The 17,500-nt window shown below is 40.2% G+C and overlaps 2 protein-coding genes across 4 annotated transcripts in view; both read left to right on the top strand.

The window, feature by feature from the left end:
• Window positions 1-11,750, top strand: part of LOC118216877 (adhesion G protein-coupled receptor E3-like) — a 42,886-nt gene extending 31,136 nt beyond the window's left edge. For all 3 annotated transcript variants that reach the window (XM_035398465.1, XM_035398468.1, XM_035398467.1), the window contains 14 exons: window positions 2,318-2,458; window positions 2,575-2,612; window positions 2,714-2,794; window positions 3,146-3,329; window positions 3,800-3,904; window positions 4,033-4,208; window positions 6,322-6,489; window positions 6,576-6,782; window positions 8,855-9,090; window positions 9,529-9,595; window positions 10,130-10,221; window positions 10,399-10,558; window positions 10,694-10,777; window positions 11,417-11,750. In XM_035398465.1, the coding sequence (XP_035254356.1) occupies window positions 2,318-2,458; window positions 2,575-2,612; window positions 2,714-2,794; window positions 3,146-3,329; window positions 3,800-3,904; window positions 4,033-4,208; window positions 6,322-6,489; window positions 6,576-6,782; window positions 8,855-9,090; window positions 9,529-9,595; window positions 10,130-10,221; window positions 10,399-10,558; window positions 10,694-10,777; window positions 11,417-11,473 (1,796 nt within the window). In that variant the 3' untranslated portion in view covers window positions 11,474-11,750. The remainder of the gene's footprint in view (window positions 1-2,317; window positions 2,459-2,574; window positions 2,613-2,713; window positions 2,795-3,145; window positions 3,330-3,799; window positions 3,905-4,032; window positions 4,209-6,321; window positions 6,490-6,575; window positions 6,783-8,854; window positions 9,091-9,528; window positions 9,596-10,129; window positions 10,222-10,398; window positions 10,559-10,693; window positions 10,778-11,416) is intronic.
• Window positions 11,751-13,710: 1,960 nt separating this feature from the next.
• Window positions 13,711-17,500, top strand: part of LOC118216876 (adhesion G protein-coupled receptor E2-like) — a 40,462-nt gene continuing 36,672 nt past the window's right edge. The window contains exons 1-2 of the mRNA XM_035398464.1: window positions 13,711-15,837; window positions 16,279-16,323. Coding sequence (XP_035254355.1) covers window positions 15,807-15,837; window positions 16,279-16,323 — 76 coding nt within the window. The 5' untranslated portion in view covers window positions 13,711-15,806. The remainder of the gene's footprint in view (window positions 15,838-16,278; window positions 16,324-17,500) is intronic.

The raw sequence follows: 17,500 nt of genomic DNA, 5'->3' as shown, positions 1-17,500 counted from the left end.
ATACGCCCTTGTCAGGTTTCCAATCCATCACAGGGCACACAAACACCATTCACTCACCTACTGTTACCTAGGGGCAATTTAGGCTGCCCAGTTAACCCAACCTGCATGTCTGCGGGACTGTGGGAGGAAACCGGAGAACTTTTGTCCAATCATTTGTTTCCATGAGAGAGGCCAAAAGTGGCGTAGGTCTGCTTTCCTCGAAAGGTAGCTCATTTCTCCTTGGTTCACTGACTCGCTTCTCTATGTTGCAATTACAATGACGATAAGTTCAGGAAAAGAATGGACAAAAAGATTCTTCTAATGCTAAGATATCATAATGGCTGCTCATTTCTATCCAGTCCTAATGTGCATTGTGGGCTCTGTCCCATTGGGGATAATAAAACAGTCACCAATGGGTGACTGTTTTATTATTTCTGATGTCAACTGCCCGGAGGATCAGGCAGCACAAGGGAAAGGGGATTAGGGTTTTACCAGTGTTTCAGCCATATTTATAAGAATACTTTTGACTCATATAATCAGAGATCATCATGCATATATATTATAAATGAATAAGTTAATTTTTTAAAAGTTCATTTTATATCTGCGAGAGGCCAAAAATAAAAAATCTTGAGGGGACACAAGCCTCTGGTAGTCCCTCAGTTTGAACGGGCATGACGTCTCTGGTAGAGACTATACATCCACCGTCCATCCATTTTCTAAATGATTAGTCCAGATCAGGGTTGCGGTGGCAACGGCAAGCAGAGCAGCCCTGAAGTCCCTCTCCCCAGCGACTTGAGCGAATTCCCAGTGGATCCCAAGGCGATCCCAGGCCAGCCTGTGAATATAATCTCTCCAGCGTTTCCTAGGTCTGCCCCTGAGTCTCCTCCCCGGTCGTGGTCTTGCCCGGAACACCTCCAAAGGGAGGTGCCCAGGAGGCATCCTTATCAGATACCTGAACCACCTCAACTGACTCCTTTCAATCATTTATTAAGAGGACATTTCTGCCATCTTTCCTGTGCTAGCAGCCTCAATAGTCCACAATGCAAGAGCCTGGCTTCGTGGGGGATTTGGGGTATGGTCAGGATCGCCGACTTTGCTTTTAGTCTTTTAGCTAAGTACTACTAGCTAGCTAGCTAATGTAAATCAAAATCTAGATGGCTGTGTACGCCATGCTCGTCATCATGAAGGGGGGTGGCAAAAGTAATACATAGGAAAGGTAACATAGGAAAATAACACACTGGAGCCAATGTGGAAGAAACCTGACAGGATAGCATCTGAAAAATTGGAAAAAGTAAAATATATTGCATATATTATCATATATAAATCTTGGAAGGAATTTGACATCGCAGATATGCGTTTGCTAACGATGTAAGCCTGGAGCTTTCCTTTAAGCTGGTCCATCTGGTTTACAGCTGGTTTGGAGATTGTCAAGCATACAAAAACATACATTCAAAGGCATGGTTTCAGTCATTTTTCCTTTACCATACCACAAATAAAAGTGTTTGTCATATTTTTAAATGGTTTTTAATAGGGTGTTGTATGCATTTACCCTGGCGTTTGCAGGGTAGCTTCAGTAGCCCAGTTAAAAAGTGGTTAACAGTGGAAACACCACAATGGTTAATTTGACCTATAAAAATATTGATAAAAACTGCCGTCATGAAATCCAGTCTATGGGTAACCATTCATGACGTTTTGTTTTGAACATTGTGATATCATTTGAATATCAACATTGCATAAGGAAATCAAGGTTCAGGTTTGGAAAGTGTTGTTTTCACAGGGGTATCGTCAAAATGAACGATACCCATCCTGAGTCATGAAATAAATGGGGGTTCACTGGGGGTTCACGTGTGCAATGATAGAGAATGGATTACAGGAATATTAATTAGTTTCCCACAAAGATTATACAGCCGTAAAAGCATATTTATTTATATATGTATTTATTTATTTATTTATTGCCAATCACTGGCAGCAAGCTAGCTTCCACATAAACTAAAGATGGTGACTAAAGTTTTCAAAAATGTGTGCCCTTCTTTACATGTCCATTTTGCATGTGCATCTGATGTTGTTATTGGTTGATGTAGCTAAATGTCCAATGGGGAGAGTTATTAATTGTAGTACTGGAGCATTTGAGATAATACAATCTGCAGGAAGAAGAAAAAATGCAAAATCACCCAAGTTTGGGGCTTTATTGTATGGACATGTGAACTTGTTTGTGAATTCTGTTTATTCTGTTTGTGAATTCTGCAGGTCAGAGCATCCCAAAAGCTGTCAGAATTGTGAATGGATACAGGGTTAGCTGATAGTGTGTGATATCGAGCATATGGCTTGTGTCTTGCAGATGTGGATGAGTGTGCCCCAAACCCATGTGGCGCCAGGACAGATTGCTACAACACTGTAGGAAGCTTCTACTGCCTCTGCATGGAAGGGTACATTTCCTCCACTGGAGTTAACTGGGTGTCTGGGACTACTGTGTGCCAAAGTAAGTGGTGGATGGAATGAATTGTGAGCATTTGTGAGTTCATAAGCCTTCTGAGTTTCTCTTTTTTCAGTATTTAGATTCTCTCCCTCTCATCTATCAATAATCTCCCTTTTTAGGTACAGAGGAATATCTTGCCTCTCTAACTCTTCCAGAGGTAAGTTGGTATCTGACTCTGAAGAAAACCTGATTGTGGAGCAGACAGTAAAGGATAGTGGCAGATACAGAAGGCCACTATTTCACCTTATTTCTACACAGGGACAGTCACCTGAGATGTACTTCCTAGACCAAATGACCAAGGATTTGGAGGACAACCCTGATCTTGTTCTGACTGAGAAGGTTTGTACTAGGAGCTAAGATTCAGATTTTATACATGAAATATATTTGTTGTTGTTATAGGGTTTTTATATCTTAATTGTGCCACAGCCCTCTCCCCCCAACACCAGACAATATGTCCGAATATTGTCAAAACAATAATTTTATGTTGGTGTCATCTGAAAGGAGAAGATCAAGGTGGTTTTTTGTGGAACCTTGAACATTTAATATGCTGGAGTTTAATCTGGAATATCCATCTGTATAAGAGCCAAAGTGTACTGGGAGTATACTGCATATGTTGATCTTTATACTCTTGCTACTAAGTTCTCCCATGATTTATTGTCTATTAACTGTTTTTTTTTTTTACTCCCACAGAAAGTGACTGATATTGTGACCATGATCCTGGCCATCATAGCCAACATGAAGCCAAAAGATGGCGACTCAGAGATAGCCAACGTCGTCCTGAACATCTTAGAGGGGCTTGTGTCTGCCCTTGTTGATCCCACATCTCTGGAAGATAAACAAGTGATTCAGAAAAATGTGACAGCACCAGCTATAGGTAGGAGTCAATGGGTGCCTACATAGCATGTTTAGTTATCTAAAACCTGGTTTTGTCCCAGTCTGGATTCTGAGTCATAGACCAGTCCTCCATATGTTTGGGAGAATGTGTGCCAGAGCGGTTTCATCTGAAGGGCATAATGCCAACCACCACTTCCTTTACGTATGCAGTCCTCCAGCTGAGCTGCTTGGTCACTGTTGAAGAAGCTTTATTTGCAGTCATGCCACTTGTGTCCATTCCATGAGACAGACATTCTTGCCACTTGAATCCATCTTAATCTGAGCAATGCTACAACCAGCTGATTACTGCCAACAACAGCTAGCACTGACACGGTCAGGGTTGAATATCACACAGTAGGATGAACCACACAGTAAAATACCAGATGCCAAACTTGTAAAACAAAATAGATTACATTTATTGATGTAAACTATCTTGTGCTTGGTGATGATGTTTGTATTGTCATCTCACAGACATTAATTTAGTGAGCCTTAAAGGGGATGCTGAGACGCCTGCTATGCTTGCCATGGGAAACATGATGACTATCAATCTTGCAGCTGTTGCTAAAAATAACAACGGTAAGAGCTGATGATTTGAGGTGATGATGATGATGTCAGATTTATTTTGATGGTAATGCTGATGATGACAAAATTGCCTGTGGTGATGAAAATGGTGATGGAACATGACCAGTGTCTCTCTGGCCCAGGATCCGCTTCTGCTGTTCTGATGTCAATTGATGGGATGGAGAAGTTCATGAGTTCCAGTTTCTTCGAAAGTGAAAATATCACAGAGATGTATTCTGACATCATCACTGCCACACTGCCTAAGACGAGGCACAAGGAGCTCCCTGAGCCTGTCAAGTTCACTATGCACCACAAGAAGGTACAGGACTGGGCCCGCCACAGTATAGGAGAGAACTAATTGCAAGCCTTTCATGGTGTTGTGTTCAGTCACTTCCAAGCCACCTTTGAGAAAATCAGAAATCACGTTTTGTTCTTCCTCCCAAACGCAATACATGTGCATCCTTGCTCATTAGATTTATACAGTGAAACCTGCTTTGGTGGTCACCTTTGTGTGATGGCCACCTGTCCATGTTGTTTACCTTTTGGTATTCCCTTTCACTTTTCTCTGTATTATAGTCATGAAAAGCAGGGACGTGTGTTTACAATGAGCCTAAAATGGGGTTTGATGTTGAGTGGGCTTCTATTGGATGGGGTGGGTGGGTGGCGTTTGCTTACATGGGTATCAAATATCTACAAATATCTAAATATGGAAGCAAGCAACCTAAAAACTGTCTGGGGTGCACACAAAAGACTGGGTAGGTGTGAAAATGACCCCAGAAGTGTTATAAAGTGAAATTCCCCTTTAAGGTTTGTTAAACTTAAGAAGTAGTTTCTAACAGTTGGAAGTTGGCATCTGAGTCCTGCATCTATGTCTGGCGGTGGTCAGCGTTTCATCTCTGGTTCTTGCACTCTTTTGGTTTTTGCCCTTTGGATCACTTTGGGACAAAAGCTGTGGTTTGTTTTATTCTTGCATTCATTTCTTGTGTGACTGTCTGTACCCATTGTTATTTGTCTTAAGGTAGTTGAATCTCCTCTTTAGATTAGGCGTGAATATTTGTTGTAACTTAATATATTTCTTCATTTTCATCTGGTTGTGATTTGTACATTTTGATGAAGGTTGATCGCAAACAGTTTTCTCTGCCTATTAACAAATTCAGCAATTTGATTGATAATTCATATCTTTGATAATAATTACCAAACTAACTCAAATAAATATGTTTGACATGTTGGGTAAGTCAGGTGTTTTAACAGTTGTCCATGTGTTTAGTATTCAGAGTGCTGGACGTTAAATGAGGGTGTTAATGGTTAAAACTGCTGGTTTGGAAAATTAAACATATTTCAATTAATCCTCACCTTGCTGACAACGGTCACTTGCACAAAGCAGCTGGCAGCCATGCTCGTATAGTCCCACAGGAGCTTTGCTGATGCATAAAGGCCACTAGTCACATTTCAGCTTATGAAACGGAGCCTTTTGGTGTTTCTGAGAAACGTCTCAATTTGTCTTTGTTTTTTTTCTTGAGGGGGTTGGCACTTTCCCGAAAAGTGTCCAAAGACCTTTGATCTTTGACACATGGCCTTTGAAAGAAAAAAATGATAATCGGTAAGGGATGTGCCAACTTCTTTCAGTGAATTGCATTATCCTTTTCTTCTTGTGTGTTCGGGTTTTTTTTTTTTTTGGTTGCGAAGCACCTCATGGACCTAGATTGGAACTTACTAGCTCACTCATTCACACACACACACACACACACACACACACATGCACACACACATTTAGCAGGCTAAAGAGTCTCCACATGCTGGCTTCAGTGAATTTCATTATCTTTATCTGCTTATGTTCTTTTTTAAGTAACCATGGTAGATTGGTATTTAAGGGTATGCTGCTGTCATTGTGGTCATATTCTTACTCTGTGAAAGTTAAGTAGTGTCAGTTTTAAAATGGCTGCTCGTGAGCCAGTGGCACTGACAAGACTGCAGAAAATTCTAAGTGATTTGAAAAGTTGACGGAGGGAAAAGAGCTTTGAAAATTGCAGGGGGTTTTGTTCATGCACTAATACAGAGAAACCTGCCATAGGGGTCACCTTCGTATGGCTGTCACCTGCACATGACAGCCAGTTTTCATTACTTCTCTGGGTGGCTGCCTTTGACAGGTTTCACTGTATTACATTAATTTAGTGGATGCTCTTATCCAGAGAAACTTATGATACAATGTAAGTGCCAGACCTGCCTTACCTCATTACTCATTACTCAAGCACTAATGTAAATCAACTACAGTATGCAACCCATATGTAAAACTGGAAAGTATATGTTTGTGTAACATCACTAAAACACTAATGTAAATTAGCCACACATGAACCAAAATCTTCCTCTATCTCTCTCCCACACACCGTGCTCTGATACACTGCTGTGCTGTGTCCTTTTCTTTTCCTGATCAGGAGACGTTCCAGGCTGGCCTGGTTACCTGTGTGTACTGGAAGATAAATGGAACTGAGACGCACTGGTCAGAGGACGGGTGCACGGTCTCCTACTCCAATGAGAACCACACTGTATGCAGCTGTACCCACCTCTCCACCTTCGCCCTCCTCCTGCAGACGGGGGGACAGGTAGGGTGTGCCTCAGTGCTACTAAGGACATGAATGAACACATGACTAGATACTTGGATGGAGATAAGCTCTGTGTATCTCTACAGAATAATGAAGAGGATGATCCTCTGCTGGAGATGGTAGACCTGTTATGTATGTGTGTGGGTCTGACCTTCCTCGCCCTCGCCATCCTCACATTCCTGCTGTGCACATGGAACCCTAAGGTCAACAACACCGCCCGCCTCCACCTCAGCATCTGCCTCTTCTTGGGTCACCTGCTCTTCCTGGTGGGCGTGTCTCGCACTGAGAATGCGGTAAGGGTCAAATATTCTTTACCTCAATATTTTCAAAAAAGTTATCTGCTCACAAAGGTGGTTGGATCTGGAGCAGGGGTGGAGCTAGCCTGTCATACATATGGGTGTGAGGCATGATGAGAAGCCCCCACCCCACCCCCCCACCTTCGTCCTACCTGAATATCTGAAGAACATAATGGGCATGCTATGAGAATCTATGTTTGGGTAGTGTGGGTATTCACGGGCCCCCTATGGCAGCTCATATGGGTGTGTCGCACCCACGACACCCCCGCTAATATTGCTTCTGATCCGAACTATTGTGTTAAAAAAAACTCATTGCATTATTTCAAAGACAAGGCACTGGTACTCAGCAAATGAAAAATCTGGATACTCGCTCCACACTTTCTCCCAAAAATTCCTGGTCCTGGGGAACTGCAGGACCCGTAGGGGTTCTCCACCCTGGACCTGGGGAACTGCAGGACCCGTAGGGGTTCTCCACCCTGGACCTGGGGAACTGCAGGACCCGTAGGGGTTCTCCACCCTGGACCTGGGGAACTGCAGGACCCGTAGGGGTTCTCCACCCTGGACCTGGAGAACCGCAGGACCCGTAGGGGTTCTCCACCCTGGTCCTGGAGAACCGCAGGACCCGTAGGGGTTCTCCACCCTGGTCCTGTGTTCTGAGTGAACAGCTGTTATCATTTGTGACCCTAATGATTTGGCATCAGCTCTTTATTGCCTAAATGTTTTTGCATGTAAGTGACTCTGGATTAGCATGTTCTATGTTAAATGTGAATGCAAATTTCATGTAATTCATAAGTGAATAACCACACATAAACTGACCTCCCTGCAGTTGTATGAGGCAAAGTGGTGTGCATGGTTGTCTCTGTTTGTGTGTGTATATGTATGTGTGTGCAGAGGTGCTATGCTTCCATGGAAATTAAATGTATTACTTGCATATTATTTAAAATTCTGTGTATTCTATTGTTTGCAATACAAATAATTATTTTGGAAGAAAATGATTTACATTACATTACAATCATTTAGCAGATGCACTTATCCAGAGCACCTTACAATGTAAGAGAAACAAAAATGCATTTCCTGGATTAATAAAAGCAATAGTGCCAGACCTGGCTAACGAGAGAGTAAAGATGCACTGTTAATAAGCCACTAGTGCTACTTAACTGCTAATCAAGAAACAAAGTACAAATTGTAAATACATACAGACGATATCCATAACAAGCCCAAACAAGAAAAACACTCCACCATTCTACAGATTTGTTTCTGAATTAACTCTGAGATCAAGGGAAACACATTATTGTGTGAAAGTGTGAATTCAAATGCATACTACTGACCAAGTGTGTTTGTGTCTATGAGATGTTACTTTGTTACTTTATTTTCATGGATCTGATGGCTTGAATATTAATGTGATAATGTGTGTACAGCTATGATGTTGTCTGTGTTGGGGAGTAGTACACAGTACATGTTGTTAAACTAATAGTTTAATTACATTTTGCAGCAGTTTGTTCGTAGTTCAACTACATTCAAATTGTGTCATGATTGTAGTAGTTAATTACTTTTTGTCATTTGTCATTTTGAGATGTAGATAACTACAGGAACTGACCTACTACTTTTGGCCCTAAAATATTTTTTTACAAACCCTTTTGTCCAAATACCACTTCCCCTCTCTCTTTTCCCTCTAATCCTGTTTGGTGAGAAATGCTCTGTTCCACTATAGTTACCAACTGTCAATAGACAGTGGCTACACGTTGCTGGTTTCCTACAATAAGCTGTATAATGGTTAATCTTATGTGAAAAAAGAAGGCTTTACACATGCATGCATCATCTCTGGGGAACATGATAATGATTATTTTAAAAATATTTTTTACAAAGTAGTTTGAAATACTTTTTAGTTTCATAAGCTATACTTCTCTTATGGGGTAGCTGGGCTGTAGTTCACCTACTTTCAGTGTTAAGTAATTGGTAGTTTGTACAAACATGCTTTCAGATTAGTTGCCCCAAAGTTGGGTTTAGTGTACAGACCCGCTAACATATGTGAGCATATGGATTTGATTAGTTTCCTCTGGCTCCCCCAGGTGGTGTGTGCAGTCATTGCAGGCTTGCTGCACTTCATCTTCCTGGCGGGCTTTGTGTGGATGTTGCTGGAGACTGTGCAGCTGTTCCTGTTGGTCAGAAGCCTGACCAAAGTAAAGGTCATCCAGAAGGAGGGGCTGAGGCCACTGTACCTCCTGCTGATTGGCTACGGAGCTCCCATGGTGGTGGTGGGAGTGTCTGCAGCAGTGTTTTCAGGAGGTTATGGCAGCAAAGACACGTACGTTTTTTCCCCTCTTTGTGATAGAGATCATCTGATTGTGTCAGAAAAACTACAATGGGACCAGGTTCTTTTATTTAATGTGTTCCATTATTATTTCTAGTGGCTTATGCAGGTCATAACTGGTGGAAGGGCATGATAATTTACCATTATCAAAATATCCACAATTCCCAACCCTTAGCGACTGTTGTTATGTACTGTAAAACAATAGAACATTTAGTCAGCTGGCTGCATCCACTTGAATGAATTAATGTAAAAAATGACAGATGTTTTTCGCTACCATTTCTGAGCAGGGATTGGTTGACTGCAGTGCCAATCATACATTTGAAAACAGTCAATTGTACCGACAAGGTTATAGGTAAACTGGCTTCAGAGCTGTTCACAGGAAACAGTATGGGGACACTGTCATCAGGATCCAAATTTGTCTTTTGATTTCAGTTGCTGGTTAAAACAAGAAAAAAATTTCAATTGGAGTTTTATTGGCCCAGTCGTTGCCATTCTCACAGTAAGTACTTGGTGTTCTGTTTACTCTTCAATACTTACAATATTTAGTCTTACATTATTTTAGTAAGCCAAAAATATTGCATTATATAGGTCACTTGCAAGAGCTCATGGTCTGGAACTGTATAGTTTGTATAGGCTTGTAGAAATGACTTGTGTCTGTAAAAGAACTGCAAAGACAATACAATTATATAAAATTGCATACCAGTGCAGACAATTGGACAGTAACAATAATAGATTGATAACATTACTTTATTGGCTGGCTATGTTAATAAATTAGTTCCATGTTTCAGCAAAGCTCACTAAAAGCAATTGACGCTCGTGACTGAAAAACAGTGGTTCAACCTCAGAAGCCTGGAGATTTGTAATGAAGAATATGTGTACCAGCAGCAGGGTAGACCAATGAAATGTTTTTTTTTTTTGTTTTTGTTTTTTTTATAACATATGACTGTGGCTACTTGTTAAAACAAAAATGTAATTCTGCAGTTGATTGAGGAGCTGTTGTATAGTATATGTTTCCTGTGTGTAATTTGAACAGCTCAACTTGGTCTCATTTGGTGTGATCATCTGGAGCCTGCAGCCTACACTAGCCAACATGAAGAGTAATGTTTCCCAGTCAAAAGACACCAGGTGAGTGTGTGTTCCTGCCTCTGCATGCATGAAACTTCATGGAAGTGTAGGTGTACAAATATATGTTATGAGTTCCTGGTTGCTTCTTGTTTGTTTTTTATTTCATCTGCATAAATAGCTTATGAATATGGAGACTGAGAGAGATCTGAGATCTGTCTGTCATTGTTTTTCTTTCAGACTGATTATCTTCAAAATTGTTGCCCAGTTTTTTGTTTTGGGGTGCGCCTGGATCCTGGGATTTTTCCAGAGCATCCCTTTCTTGAAATACCTCTTCATCATCCTGAACTCACAGCAGGGCACCTTCATCTTCATCGTTCACTGTCTGCTGAACAAAGAGGTGACTGGACCCTCTCATGCATTGAGACTTTATTTTGCGGTTGATGAAAGGGTTTTTACACAATGCTAAACGTGGGGTAAGTGTTAAAATATGGAATGTTTGTGGACACTGCTAATTGGTCCCTGTGTTGCGTAGGTGCGAAAGGAGTACAGGAGGTGGTTCTCATGTCTGTGTAGAAAAGAGGGACCGTCAGGAGACAGTGCTACTAAAGACACTGTGGTAAGAGAGTTTTGATGTCAGAAGATCAAAGGGTCAGAGTAACTTTATAGATTTTAAGTATGGACAAAACAAAGGGCTCATGGGGCAACACGGTTGAGCTTGGGGTTTTGTGAAGGTGTGGCAAGGCACTGGCCAACCAAGCTGCCTCACATGTTCCCTCCAACAGGAATTAAACTTACAACCTCAGAGTTACAAGCCCTGTTTACACTACACTGCTGAAAGCACTATTCTGTCACACATTTGCCAGCTCAAATTCTCCATTATGCCTTATACGATAGCACTTTAGAATGAGTACATGTTCTGTCTAAATAATGTAGCCACGAACATGAATATAACACATTACTTTCATTTAGCAGAAATTTTATTCAGAGTGAATTGTACAGCTCATGTTTTTATATACCATCCATTTTTACAGCTGGATAGGTAGTGAAGCAGTTCAGGTTAAGTACCCTGCTCAAGGGCACAACAGTAGAGTCTCAGCTGGGAATCAAACCTGCGATCTGTGATATAAGTTTAGTTCCCTTACCATTACCCTACGCTGCTGACCTGAATGCTGAATGACCAGAAATACATTTACAAAAGTATTAGGGATCACATTCTTTTTTACTTAAGTTGGTTTTTTTTCCATATGTTTTCAAGAACGATGCATCTCAACCCACAAAAGACATGGACAAGGCAGATCACCATCATCGATAAGGAACTGAACAATTAAAACTTTTTTATGGAACTACAAATACACATTAATTCGTAAATACTTTTTAATATATCAAACAATGGTTACTGTAGATTGAATTATAGATATAACTGCATATGCTTGAATTGGTAGTTAGTTGCATGTAAATATATTGTTTTACAAGTTTAGTAATACTGAATAAGCAGTTGACAAGCAGTGTGGAAGGTGTCAATTATTGTCAGAGAAAAGAAGACTTCTGTATAAAATAAATGCTAAATAAAGATGATATATTCGTCTGTGGTGGCTTGTGCGACTGTGTGGAATGTGTTATACAATTTTTATTTATTAGGCATGCTGGGAAATATGTTAAACTGTGCATCACCTTGGATGGGATGTGTCGGTTTGTTGATGGGTTGCGTGAGGGTTTTGTCTGCAAGTATCAAGTAGATGGTATGTATTACAAAATTAGCTTTTAGCTAACATGCTTTCATATGTTATATTTTGTAATCTAATAATAGACTAATTTTAACTAACATCTTCATTTACAGTATCCCACACTGAATGTCTAAATCCATTCTTGGCCCAATAGTTTGTATCACAATAAACAGTGAATGATAATTTCATGAAATATTTGGTTATCTGTACATAAATTAAATAGTTTTGTCAGTAAAGTTAAACTTGTTCTCTTGTTTCTAAACTGTTCATAAGAATTTAATGTTTGTAATAGAGTCTTGCAGTTGTGTCTTGAGTGTGGAAGTAGGGTCAGTTTTCTTGACTGGATAGAATACACTAAATGAGCAAAAGTACGTGGACACCTCTTGCTCTGGGGCTGTTTTTCATGGTTTGGGTTAGTTCCCTTAGTTCCAGTGAAGACAATCTTAATGCAATGACAATGATAATTCTGTGTTTCCAACTTTGTTGCAACAGTTTGGAGAAGGCCCTTTCATGTTTCAGCATGGCAATACCCTCGGGCACACAGCGAGGTCCATATAGAAATGGTTTTGTCGAGATTGGTGTGGTAGAACTTGACTTGGCTGCACAGAGCCCTGACCTCAACCCCATCCAACATGTTTGGGAAAAAATTGGAAAGCCAGCTGTGAACCAGGCCTAATTTCCCAATCAGAGCCAGACCTCACTAATGCTCTTCTGGCTGAATGGAAGCAAATCCCTACAGAAATACTCCAACATCTTGTATAAAGCCTTCCCGAAAGATTGGAGGTTGTTATAGGCACAAAGGGTGGACCAACTCCACATTAATGCCCTTAATTTTGGATGATATGTTCGATATCAGGTGTCCACATACTTTTGGCCATGTAGTGCATGTATATAATATGAACATATGAGAGAATTTGATGGACAGATAATAGTTATGAGACAATATTAAATATTAAAATAAAGTCGTATTACATCTTATGTGTACACAGCAGAGAATGGTATGCATAGGCAGACAATTTGGGGAAGCCTTTTTTAAAGAAGGCATTTTACATCTACCTGAATATGTTCCTTGACTGTACCCATGGGAAAAAAGGCCACACATTCAAGAAAATCTCTGAGGTGACATGTCATCCCCTTCCTGAATGAACCCAGCAAAGCAGGTTCGACTGGTGTCTACAGGCAGACAATGCTTTAAGGGTCACCATTTTTTCACATTTAGCAGCTATCAAAATATGTGACATGACAGTATCCATGGAAAATTAATCCACACACTTACCAAAATCTCTCAGGTGACATGTCATCTTATATTTTTACAGGATAAAGCATGCTTGACTGGCCTTACCAGGCAGACAATGTTAAAGGGGTCACCATTTTCAATTTAACATCGACAGAGATATATACAATCATTGTATGATTGTACATAAGTGTTCAATATCAACAAAAACACCCTTTTCATACATAACCCCCTTGAAATGAAGTGGAATGTTTGATATCCTCTTTGTGTTTGGAAATATAGCATATGCTTAATAAATTTGAAGTGGCTAACCACAGCTATGGGGGCGATATAGCTCAGGAGGTAAGACCGATTGTCTGGCAGTTGGAGGGTTGTCGGTTCAAACCCCGCCCTGGGCATGTCGAAGTGTCCTTGAGCAAGACACCTAACCTCTAACTGCTCTGGCGAATGAGAGGCATCAATTGTAAGGCGCTTTGGATAAAAGCGCTATGTAAATGCAGTCCATTTACCATTTTTTTTGACTCGTCTATGTGTTGTGCTGAAACATGTCAAGTAACTACCAACCAACCTTGCTAGAGGTGTAAATGTCCTTGTAAGAAAGCATGTCAGCGGCACTTAGTGTGCCGGCGTAGTTTTTCCCCATAAAACAGCATCTGCGGTTTCATTCGGTATGTGAGCTGGCAGAGCGGTAGCCATTTATGGAAACTTTTCCCCGAATTTCGTTTTGCTGCTTTTGCGTTCATGCAAATAATGTGAGTATCGGAAAATGACTTATTTTATTTTGATTACGCATTCGAGTCTGTTAAATGCGTAGTTTCTGGCTTTCATTGGTTTGCTAGTTTTGCACCGCCGGCATTTCTCTTGTAATTGAGAATCACTTGATGTATTTTTGATGGGGTTTATGTTTCATTGTCTTTCATCGCGATGCTAACACATGACAGATTATCGCGATGTTCCATTACATTTGTATTCTTTAAATGCTGTATTTAATGACAATGGCCGTCATCAGTGTATATAAATTGATACTGTGTGAACTATAGCAGCAATGCTAATATTCCGTTTTTCCCTCATGTCAAGTTGCATATTAATTAATTTTCCTTCTGTTTTCTTCTTTATTTTACAGACCACAAACACACACACACACATGCCTACCCAACCTACCACCATTGGCGTAATTCTATTAAAATCTAAAATTGAATTTCTCTTGTTCCCATGTCTTCATGGCAATTGCATTGCACATGTTTTGATGGGAATAAAATATATCACTCCTCTGGAGCCAGATTCATGTTCATATTAACCGCCTCAACCAGTAAATTCAATGTGGAGGTGTATCCCCCTCTGCTACAGTCATCTCTGACAGATGAGCCCTCCTGCTGTATAGGGAGGCCATTGATGAGGTCACTGTCATGGATGATTGTCCTGCCAGAGGTGAACAATCAAGTTTAGTTTCCATCTGTTCTAGTTTGGCAAGGGTAGCTGGTGTTGTTTGGTATTGGACAGGTATGGTTCTCAGGTTCTTATTTTCATCCAAGAGCTTGATTATTTTTTCACAAGCCTTGCTCTCTCCAATTATAGGAACGTTCACCTTGCCATAAAATTGAGTAACTTTTGAAAGCACTATTTTCGCACAATCCCATTTTGTTTCATTTGTAGCGTTACCCTTTTTTGGTGGATAGGGACTGCAGTCTTGATGTCAAGATCTCAAACAGTGGATTCAGGGGATGTGAGGGAAGGACCATTGTCCTTCTTTTACTGTCATGAGGTTGTTTCATGGGTCTTCGTTGTTTCCCTATACTCTTACTACTCACTAATGTCACACTCTCCAGCTTCATTTGTCTGAGGTAATTTAGAGAGCCTAACCAAGCTGTTGGGCTGAAGGTCAGTGCTGAATCAGTGAAGCAGGTGTAAAATGTTTCCAGTACTGACTTTGACTTTTTAGTGACATACGTAAGGGCCAGTTGCAGTCAATTTTGTAGTTGTTATATGTAGAAAAACACCTGCAATTAAATGATCTTATTCCTCACTGACATCTAGATCGCTCAGGTAAACATTTGCAAGGAGATATTTGCATGTGTTTGACCACATTTACAAAGAAAATTTTTTCCCTTTCCCTTTCAACCCCTTTAACTATATTGTAGATCATTGAAGGTATGATTCCCTCCTTTGTTTGCAGATTACTATTTTTGATACTGGTCTGAGGTCACTGCAGTAAGTCTTTGTATTTCACACACACATTAGTGCTGAATACGACACCCCAAATTCTACTTCAATTTATTACACCTATATTTCTTGATTTACTCAATTAAATTTGTTTTGGGTTAATTTGAATGAAACTAAAAGTTTTCACCTGACTAAGCTTAAAAAAAATATAGTACTAAAGTACAATTTTAGATTTAGGTTTATTTCAATGTATACCATTATTTTAACACTGACTGCCAGGCACAATCTGGTGGAAGTTTTACATATGATGAGTGTATGAAGCTTGTTTTGTGAGATGCTCAGTTTCGTAGAACTGTGACAGGTCGTGCAGGCTGGCATAGACTATCAGGCATGTTATCAAAACTTCCTGCCCCCATGTTTGCATAAGATGTTTGGTTTACAAAATAAGCTTTTTTAAGCATGTTCCCTCAGAATTCAGTCAGCACTTCATCTATCAGTCTACCCCTCTCAGCAAAGAACTAGCGAAGATGAACAATGGTCATTTGCCACTGTTACTGGGTGAGTGGAACATGCTCATTAATTAGGTTAGGTACCTTAAATTTTGAATTAAATTATCTTAAATAATCTTTCAGGCTAAAGCATCAGGCAGGTGAGTTAAGATTGTAATCTTGTTTACAGTGCTGGCCTGGTTTGGTTTATAGGTAATCTTTTTCATGCTGTTGTGTATGTATATGTATAGGTATGTGTATACATATATATGACGAGTGTCCATATAACACCTAATGTTTAGATATCTGGGTGAGTTTTTAGGTTTTGATTCCTATGTAGGCATTTCCATTGGACCCTTGACCAAGGCACTTAACCTTAACTGTTTCAGTAAATATCCTGGAATGTAAATAGATTGTATGTATGGAATGTAAGCTGTGTAAGAGCATATACTAAATACCGAAAATGTACTGTAAATATTTTTGTAACCAAGTTGTATTTTTATGTTTTCAGGATTTCTGTTGTCCTTAACAGCCTGTTGCACTTGTGATGAAGAGAGTAAGTAATTCCATGTTTAACTGATATCACACTGCAGCAAACCTCCCTGATTCTACAGAAAATTGCAATAAAGAAACTCCCTGAATAAGATTTAATAAAAGATATTGTTATTGTTCAAAGCAACGTTTGCACATCTAGGATAAAGTATGCTGTTTTGTTTGTATCATCCATACAAAAGTTTTAGAACGCCTCCATTTTTCCAGTTTTTAGTGAAATTTACGCAGGTGTCTCAATGCACTCTGAAATTAAATCATAGAACAAATAAGCAATTGGAGATAAAAATAGAAATCATGGAATCATTCTGTTTAACACAATTTATTCAAATTTTTTTACTCATCAAAGTGGCCACCTTTTGCAGGTATAACAGCTGAACACACTTGTGGCATTCATTCTGCAATGGAAATCAAATATTGTTCGGAAAGATCTTCCCAACACTGTTGCAGAAGTTCCCACAAATGTATTGCACTTGTAGGTTGCTTTGCTTTCACCCTTCTATCCAGTTTGACCCAAACCAGCTTGATGGGGTTTAAGTCTGGAGACTGTGCTGGCTATTCCATTATTTGAAGGCTACCGTCTTGTTCTTTTCTTCTAAGGTAGTTCTGACATAGCCTGGAGGTATGTTCTGGGTCATTATCTTGCTGTAGGATGAACCCCAGACCAACTAGGCATTGACTAGAGGGTATTACATGGCACTGCAAAATACTGTGGTAGCCCATTTGGTTCAGGGTACCAGTCACTCTGTGCAAGTCACCAACTCTGGATCCAGCCAGAGCCCCAGACCATCACGCTTCCTCCACCATGTTTGACAGTTGGTGTCACACACTGAGGAACCATCCTTTCACCTACTCAACAGCATACAAAAACCCTCCGTGATTAAACAATTTCAAATTTTGATTCATTGGTCCATAAGACCTTCTTCCAGTCTTCAGTAGTCCACTGCCGGTGCTTCATGGCCCAGGCAAGCCTCTTTTTCTTATTTAGCTATTTTAGCAATGGCTTTTGTACTGCCACTAGACCTGTGAAACCTGCAGCTTGAAGTCTTGTCTTCACAGTTGAAACTGAGTCTTGCTTACTTCGACCACTGTTAAACTGTGCTTGAAGCTGATGTCCTGTGAGCCGCCTATCACACAAGCTGTTGACTCACAGAAACTTGTCTTCTGATTCTGTTGTGGCTTTG

The sequence above is a fragment of the Anguilla anguilla genome, chromosome 17 (genome assembly GCF_013347855.1).
Source record: "Anguilla anguilla isolate fAngAng1 chromosome 17, fAngAng1.pri, whole genome shotgun sequence".
NCBI classification, from domain to species: Eukaryota; Metazoa; Chordata; class Actinopteri; order Anguilliformes; family Anguillidae; genus Anguilla; species Anguilla anguilla.
Note: the sequence above shows the minus strand (reverse complement) of the source record. Positions and strands in the feature narration are given on the sequence as shown.